Raw genomic sequence first — 8,823 nt, 5'->3', positions numbered from 1 at the left:
GCTTTCAGCAGGGCGTGTGAGTAGCTCACCTGAGCACATTCAAAGCCTTGATTGTGCATGTGAGGCCACGCCCCTCGTCCACAGTGCCTACTTTTTTTCTGTTTGGTGAAGAAGCCAATGACGTTTCAATTTATAATGTATCTCTTTCAATAGGGTGAAGTGTCTAAAGTTGATTAATTTTTAAATGTAGTTTTGTATTGTGGGGTCTCTCTGCTGGGCTTTAGGCTGGTGCCCTTACCAGAGCAGTCAACTTGACAAACAGTAATGTGAGAAAGTTTACTCACCCTCATCATATTAAATGACCTGCATATGTTCTCTTATGCACTCACGTGTCACTTTATACATCCATAAACCCTTCTGAACGTGTATCTAGTAGGGCTGGGCATTATCTGCTGTCGTTATCACGATATGAGACTAAATATTGTCTTAAATTTTGGAAATTGTAATTTCTGGCATATGGCAGTTGTTGTGTTTTCCTGGTTTTAAAGGCTGCAGTACAGTAAAGTGATGTTATTTTCTGAACTTACCAGACAGTTCTACTTGTTCTAATACCCACTTTGTCATTATATCAACATTACTAATGATTATTTAACAAGAATCCCTTTGTTTTATACATTTTGCACTATCTAAATTGAGGCATTTGGTTAAAAACATCCTGTCCACAGCATACATTATATAAAAGGGTTTTGAGGAGATTTTTAAAATTGTGATATACCCTAAAAAAAAAATCTATCAAAAATGAATGCCGTCTTATACAAAAGGCCTACAATGTAGCTGTCGTTCAAGTTCATTCTGAAAACTCTTATTATGAAATTATATATTGTCCTTATTTTCACAATAACAATTAATTCCAACTGTTTTAATTTCAAAATGTTTTAAAATATCCCCCGTCTGTTTTTATCTCACTGGCATTTTCCCCTGTGGTTGTTTCATTAAATAAATGAAACAAACTGGCAGGTGGTTGTTGCTTTCACCTGAATGAGCAGACAGATTAGAAGATTAAAGATTATTTTAAACAAAAAAAATGACTGGAATTAAATAAAAATGATCTGAATTAAATTCTGCTATTGTGAAAAGAAGCCGGACAAAATAAAATATCATAGTAATGAGATGAGCTTAATAAAATATTGGGTTATTTCACAATGTTTCAGAAAGGTGTTAATTCAATTTAATGGTCAAGTCCACCAGGATGAAACACTTGCTCAAATAAATCCCCTCACCGTCACTCTTTCAAAGAGTACTCAACTTTTCCACCAAACCACGTTTTGCAAGAGAACTAATGATTATTTTCATTGGCGATCATTTTCTTGATTAATCAATTACTTGTTTGGTGAAAGAAATATCACAAAATGGTGAAGAAAAGTGTTTCCCAAAGCCCAAGATGACGTCCTCAAATGTCTTGTTTCATTCAGGACCCAAAGACATTTAGTCTAAAGTCATAGAGGAGTAAAGAAACAGAAAATATTCCCATTTAAGAAGCTGGAATCAGAGAATTTTGACTTTGTTTCCTGAAATAATTACTCAAAATGATTAATCGATTATCAAAATAGTTCTAGTAGTGACTAGTAATCTAGTAATAGCTCTAAATAACACCATGTTTTGGTCCTTAAACCTCCTGCCATGTTCCAATCATCATAGTTCTCACAGTTACAGGAATAGCTGCATTTATCTAGGGGATTTTAAATGTGTGCTGTAATGTATTGTTACTGGCAGACTACATTACCTGAGGGAAATGTTTATTGTAAGGTTAAATCAAAAGAAATGCCAAAAGAACAGTCACAGGTGTGTTTAGATATGAAAAAGACTGTATGCTTTATTGTCATGGTAATGTTCTGTACAATCAACAGAGAATTGAGGCGCTTACGGTAAAATTCAGATTTTTGATCATCTCCCCTCACTCATACTGAGAGACACCATCCCTGAAACCCAGTTACACTTACACGAACTATACAAATTACCTGTAGACTTGACACTAATCCTGAAGTTTATAATCATCTGAACATGTCTGGGTCCATATTTACATATATCATTTACAAAAACTGCACCTCTTGACACGTGCGACCACAGATATACAAGATTAAAGAGCTGAGCCAAGCTGCTGTTGGTAAACTGTATAGTACAGTGTCTTACAAAAGACAGGACGATTCTTGGTTTGAATTGTTGCATAAAGACTGCTTGTCTACAGTTCCATTAGTAGCCTGTGATGCAGATGATCCAGTGGTGTAAGTTAAAATGCACATAAAAGACGAGATGATCCTTTTTGGGGTTGTCTGGGTCTGCTGCAGGACGGTGTTTCTCAGTACTCCTCCTCTCCTGTCAGTACCTCCCTGCATATCCTCAGGAGTCACAGTCTCAAACAGAGGGATTAGACCGATACGTAAGCTCGTCCTCCGGGTGTGCTCAGGTAATACAGTCGAGTTATTCAGTAGTCCTGCAAGGAGAGAAGAGAACAAAGATATGCAATTCAAGACAAGAGTCGCAATTAAAATCTTTAATTAGTTTTGCTTCCCTCACCACAAGACACATAATACTCCTCGGCAAAGCAATTAATTAGTATTTCTACAATATAAAGGACGTAACATTGATATTCAAAGCAAACAATTCTATCATTTATCACAAGACGTAAATTTATTGCATACATACAAGAGCCTGAAACTTATCAAGTCATATTAATTAAGAGGCAGATATAGGTTTATAGAGAATAGTGAATTTTTTTAAGTATTTCCTACAAATTTTTCAGGAATGATTCACTGTCATAAAAATTATGAAGACTTAGTTTAAAAGATCAAACATTTTCAAGTAATGGAATTTGTTTGAGCTGCATCGATAACAATAAGAAAATTAGTTGCTAACTATCTGGATAATTAATTCATCGTTTCAGTCACTTTTCAAGCCAAAATGTCAAATATTTGCTGGTTCCAGCCTTTTAGATTTAAGGATTTGCTGCTTTTCTTTGTCATCTATGATAGTAAATAAAGATTCTTTGGATTTTGGACTGTGAGTTGGACAAAAGAAGCAATTTGAGGAAGTCTCAGGGAAATTGTGATGAGCATTTTTCACTTTTTTTTGGACATTTTATAAACGAAAAGATCAAGTGATCAATCGTAAGTGCCTCTACTGGCACTAACTAACAAAGGCATAAAATTACCCCCAAAAACTATTTAGATAATCGATCCACCAAACGAGTCATTTTCAAAGCAAAAACAACAAACAGTCTCCGGTTCCAGCTTCTCTGGTGTGAGGACTTACTGCTTTTATCATTTTTCTGTAAATTGAATAACTGTTTTGGACTGTTGGTTGGACAAAACAAGACATTTAAGGACACTGTGACCTCTAAGAACTTATTTCTGAAATCTCTCACCTGAACTATTAATTGATTAATCGATTACAGATTAATTGTTCATTAAAATATACATTAGCTGTAGCCCTAGCTGACATAAATCATGACAAATTGTTTGGTACCGAATCTCAGGGAGATGTAAAGGTGTATCTAGTGTCGGTCAGTGATACTCACCCTTCTGCTAAGTTCTGCGCTTCCCTCCTTTCGCTCCTCAAGCCTCTACACTGTCCCCGTCTCCTTCAGTTTGCCCACCAGGTCGTCCACCGTCTCCACCTTCACCCCAGCCTGTCTCTGTGGGGGCTCATCCACTCTCAGTACCTCCAACCGTGATGTGAGGTCCACCCCTAAGTCTGCAGGCTTCACGTTAGCGATCTTCTTCTTCTTGGCTTTCTAAAAGAAGGAAAACAAAACGACATATTTTGTACTACTTTTTAGTATCATTAACAGTCTGAGAACTGTTTGTTTTAAATCAGTACTTGTCAAGCTAACAATTATGAAAACTGAATGCTGTATAAAGTCAAAAGTTTGTATATACTGTGTTAACTTATCTGGGCTCTATGACTTTTTTGCAGTCTCATTTTCCGACTACAAATTTAAATCCATTCCTTAAAACAAGACCATTTCATGCCTTCTTCCCTGCTACCTACCATGATATTAGGCAGGGTGGCATATCGGGGGGTGTTGAGTCGAAGGTCTGCGGTAACCACTGCAGGTGTGTTGATCTTAATAGTTTCCAGCCCACCATCGATCTCCCTCACCACTTTAACCTTGTCTCCTTCCAATGACACCTCTGATGCAAAAGTACCCTGCAATATAAAGATACAATTAAATGTCATAACAGTCCATCTGGAAAACAGGAAAACATCTTCCAACATGACCATTTCTAACCCTACTCAACCTGTACACTGTGGGATAACATATTAAAGTGCTCCATCTACTGGCCAGCCTTTGGAACTTCACCTCAACTGTCCAAGCAGCCTTTGACCTGCTGTTGCTGATCTGCGCAGGATCACTGTAGCTAATACTGACTGAAACTAGTCTCTGCTAACTTTGATAAGGCGGTCAGGACAGGGGGATAGCCTGATTCCAGCACTGCTGTGTCACACATTTGAATCTTGGAAAAACAAATAGAAAAAGTAGAAACTGTAGTAATCTACTTGTGACAGTGATCACTAAGGAGTCAGAACATTTTAGCAATGTTAGCTTGGCCTTGTTCAGAAAAACTGCATTAAAGTTAGAACTTACCTGAGGCCAGTCCAGTAAGGCTGCTGTCATCTGGCCTGTCTGATTGCAGTCATCATCGATGGCCTGTGAAAGCAACACAAGTCATTCAATGAAGATAACATCACATGAGAGCAGGAAGTTTGATCTGATTTTAGCTTAAAGCTAGAGAGTTAAATTAATTAATTAATTAATTTTTTTTTACCTGTTTGCCAAGGATGACGAGTTGAGCCTCCTCCTTCTTGGCCAAAGCAGCCATGATCTTGGAGACCTGCAGGGGTCCCAGGGTTTCATAGTCTTTCCCCGTCACTTCCACATGAATGCCACGGTCTGCTCCCATGGCAAGGGCAGTACGGATGGTCTCCTAAGTAAGGGAGAAACACGGGTCAAAAAAAACTGGGAGGAAGTAGAGATATTGGGTGGCGCTGCTCCTCAATTAAAATGTGCTACAAGTCAAAAAGGATTCAAACATTTGTCTCGGTTCCAATAAATGTTACAATAACTACTCTATTAATACGTCAGTGTGTCATACTTCCTTCTCATGTTGGCTCACCTCTGATTATCACAGTATGGAAGATTTAAAATTCTGACCTGAAATCCTGGTTATACGTTACTAGTTGTTGTAACTAGTCTCAGTTTACATGCATGGGATTCCTATGATTTATCTGAAATGTAATATAAGTAAGTGTAGGCGAGGATTGACAGTTATTATCATTAAATTATTTGTATAATGACATATGCAACACAGGTAATTATTACTCTTCAGTTGTTTTTATATGATTCATTTTTTAGTCAGTAAATGTGACTTTATATCAACATTTAAATAACAGCAGGATTTCCCTAGAACATAACAAGAGATAGAAAAAAATGCTAAAAGATTGATTATATTGAACCCCACTAAATGTGGACCACCTGCTACACCACATTGTCTTTCTCTAGGACATTGCTTAATAAGACAGGGGTGGGAAGTCTGGCCCAATCCCACCCACCTGTGCTTGCTGTGGCCCGCAGCTGACAGCCACCACCTCCTTAATAAGCTTCTTCTCCTTCAGCTTGACCGCCTCCTCCACAGCGATCTCACAGAAGGGGTTCATTGAGTGCTTGACGCCATCCGTCACCACGCTGCTGTTGTCTGGCTTCACACGAATCTGAGAAAGAAAGAAGACCGCAGGACAGAGTCATTACAGGGGTGCCAGGTGACAGTCAATCCAGATAGCCTGGATTCAAGGGCAAACTGTCAGGAAGTCTGCCAGCCAAGTGTCTAAAGGTGAAAAAGTTAGTGATGCATGTTTAAACACAAACCCTGTTGCTGGCAAATATGACTTCACTTTTGGATGATTTGCATCTTCTCTTTTATTGCTCTGCCATGTTAACTAGTGAAAATGATAGAGAGGAACTTACCCTAAGGGTGGAAACAAGGTCTGGTGTTAAAGGAGCACTGATACACTACATGATCAGAAGTATCCAGACCCCTAGACAGAGTGTGTGGATATTTAATTCCAAATACCACGGTCATCGACTATTCAAGATCGACTCGATTTTGGAACATGGCTGGAGGGATTTAACCCATTCACAAGAGTCACAAGAGCAACACTGAGGTCTGGCACTGGCTCTGGTGTTGCAGATAAGGCCCGGTTTACAGCTCAGATTTATATTCATAGAAAGGCATTTGATGTGGTTATGGTCAGAGCTCTGTGCCAGGCCAGTCAACATCATCCACACTAAACTGTAAAAATCATCTTTAAGCACATGGGAACTGTTGAGTTGACACAGAAAAAAGGTTTCCCCTAACTGTTGTCACACAGTTGAAAACGGTCTGTTTATTGGGATTGTATGATATAGCTTTGAGATAACCTTGAAACTGAACTAAGGAATAGGGGTCGACTGATGCAGCTTGTTCAGGGCCGATACCGATATCAATTATTGGAAATCAAGGAGACTGAAAAGTACAATTTACTAAAGTACTGTTCTTAAGTACAATTGTGAGGTACTTTAATTCCAATGTGCCCATTTTCTGCTACTTGATGATTTTACTTACTAGTTACTTTGCACATTCAGATTATTCAGTGTTTATAGGCTATTAATTGTGACGTGTTACCAATCAGAATTTGTTGTATGTGGGACATTGTGTAAGAGGATGTTGCATCAGAGTCAAAGTAGCCTATTTTTAAATTAGTTTATTTTATCAGCAATCTGACAGAAAAATCACTGATACCACTGATTAGAAAACTCTGAATATCGGCCTGATATTCAGCCAGGGCCGACAATTGGTCTACCCCTACTAAGGAACCTAGTGAAAAACCACTCAATACTGCTGCAGACCGAAGAACACAACAGTATATTTACAGAGGATATAGTGTACCTGTATCATACAACGTTATATATGCAGAACACCTAATTTAAAATATGTATTCTTGCATTGAGTGTGATCAGTATGTAAAACACAACACTGAGAATATCAATCAAAATCCCAATAAATAGCCAAACAGAGACAGAAGGCTGAATTTGACATAAAAATGCAAAATGTGTAATTTCAAAACCACATAAAAGCAACTTTTCCTAACACAGTTTGGTCATATCTCTGCTAATGTTTGCAGCAGAGATAAGTCAGTAGTGAGCACTGAAACTATGGATCCTGCTGGAGGCAGCTGAAGCAGGAGTGTTCTTGCTGTTACATGAAACAGCTGATTATTGTGTTGTGCTTCACCTCTATGAGACGGCATAAAGACAGAGGTAATAATTGCGTAACTGCACCGTACACCATTGTCTGACAGACACATTTAAAATGGGGAAAAGCCTCTTTGATAGCAACAAGGACATGCCAGAAATGAGGTTACACAACTTGAAAACATCAGCCAGAGAGCACTTCAGGTAACTTTGCACATATCAGAATTGAGGCGTTGCTAACCATAGTATAAATATATATTCATCAAGCATAGTGTAAAGTGACCATATAGGTTTAGCTGACAGATCTGTAAAATATATGAACAGTTTGTAGCTGTTCATTCGCTCCTGTGCCACAGCCAGCTGGCGTCAACAGCAGGCTAACGCTAGCTAGCAGGACCCAGAAAGTCAAGTGAGGGAGGACAGGAAAAAAAACATTTAAAAACGTTAATAAACCCATTGAAACATTAGAAGGACATTACCTTCACTGCGTAGTCAATGACACGCTTAACTCCGACGAGAACACGGCCAGACATTGTAGCTGAAACGTTTAACTACACAGTAGTAGACAGCTAACTCAAGAGTCACCGCAATGAACCTTCACCCAAGGAGGAGAGGTCGGACTTATTTTAGGGTGATTCCAGGGGAGGGAGCTCAGGGGACCGCCTACCGTTCCAGCCAATGAGAAGCTGATATCGGGGAACGCTCTCTACAGTGATTGGCTGAGACGCGCTTGAAGCCGTTGTTAGATTCAGCGGAATGTAGTCGGCGACGTGGGTTCAGCGAGTAAATGACAAAAATAAAACTTATTTAGGATTTCTTACAAGGCGTCTTAACTCTGTATGAGCGCACACAGTCGATTGTCGGATTTAAATTGCACAAACTGAGGGAATAGCAACAAATCACCTGGAATAATGTGGTGCTCCTCATATCTGAGTCGTAAACAAAGGCCGGCGAAGAAACGTTCCGCTTTCTGTAGGGTAAAGTTCACGGCACACAGGATGATGTAATGAGGGTCGATTGTCATTTGAGCCTCAAATGACATCTGTCAAAGCATGATTTGAAAACATATGATCGCAGTTTATGACTTTACGATTTAATTCTTAGTCATATGTGGCTAATCCTACAAAGACAGGGAACATGTATTGATGAAGAGTTGAAGCTGCATATGGATCAATCATAATATCTTCTGTTTTAATGTTTATTGTATGTTAAAACGCATTTATTTCTTTTTCTCTCCACATCATTTGCTTATACATTGTGCCTGATTACTTAATTGTTTTTCCTTTTCTTGTTTGTAGGTAAATTGTTTTTGTATTTTGATTTTGAACCAGAGAGGGAAAGAGAGAAATAGTTGGATATGTATGGGATCATCTGCAAGTTGCCCTTTTTCACCTATGTGGCCACATAAACCTAATATTGTCACGCTGGACCAGTGGCCTATGCCATTTTGTATTGCAAGACAAGCCCACACAGTTTTCTTCCAGTTACCATAATCTAATTTCAAATTAGGGAAGGAGAGGAACATTAATCTGAAATGACTTGCTGTAATAAAACAACAATAATGAAATAATAATAAAAAATAGTGGCCTTTAGCT

General features: G+C 38.6%; 1 protein-coding gene across 1 annotated transcript; it reads right to left on the bottom strand.

Annotated features, from left to right (window-relative positions):
* Positions 1-1,783: 1,783 nt before the first annotated feature.
* Positions 1,784-7,842, bottom strand: etfb (electron transfer flavoprotein subunit beta). The gene is made up of 7 exons (XM_073485292.1): positions 7,708-7,842; positions 5,551-5,709; positions 4,767-4,925; positions 4,586-4,648; positions 3,988-4,146; positions 3,515-3,730; positions 1,784-2,431 (listed from the first exon to the last, which is right to left on the bottom strand). Exons 1-6 carry the CDS (start codon positions 7,759-7,761, stop codon positions 3,560-3,562), a joined length of 765 nt encoding a protein of 254 aa, XP_073341393.1. The 5' UTR covers positions 7,762-7,842; the 3' UTR covers positions 1,784-2,431; positions 3,515-3,559.
* Positions 7,843-8,823: the final 981 nt, after the last annotated feature.

This window comes from Pagrus major, chromosome 17 (assembly GCF_040436345.1).
Source record: "Pagrus major chromosome 17, Pma_NU_1.0".
Classification (NCBI taxonomy): domain Eukaryota; kingdom Metazoa; phylum Chordata; class Actinopteri; order Spariformes; family Sparidae; genus Pagrus; species Pagrus major.
This window is presented reverse-complemented; position numbering and strand designations above follow the sequence as displayed.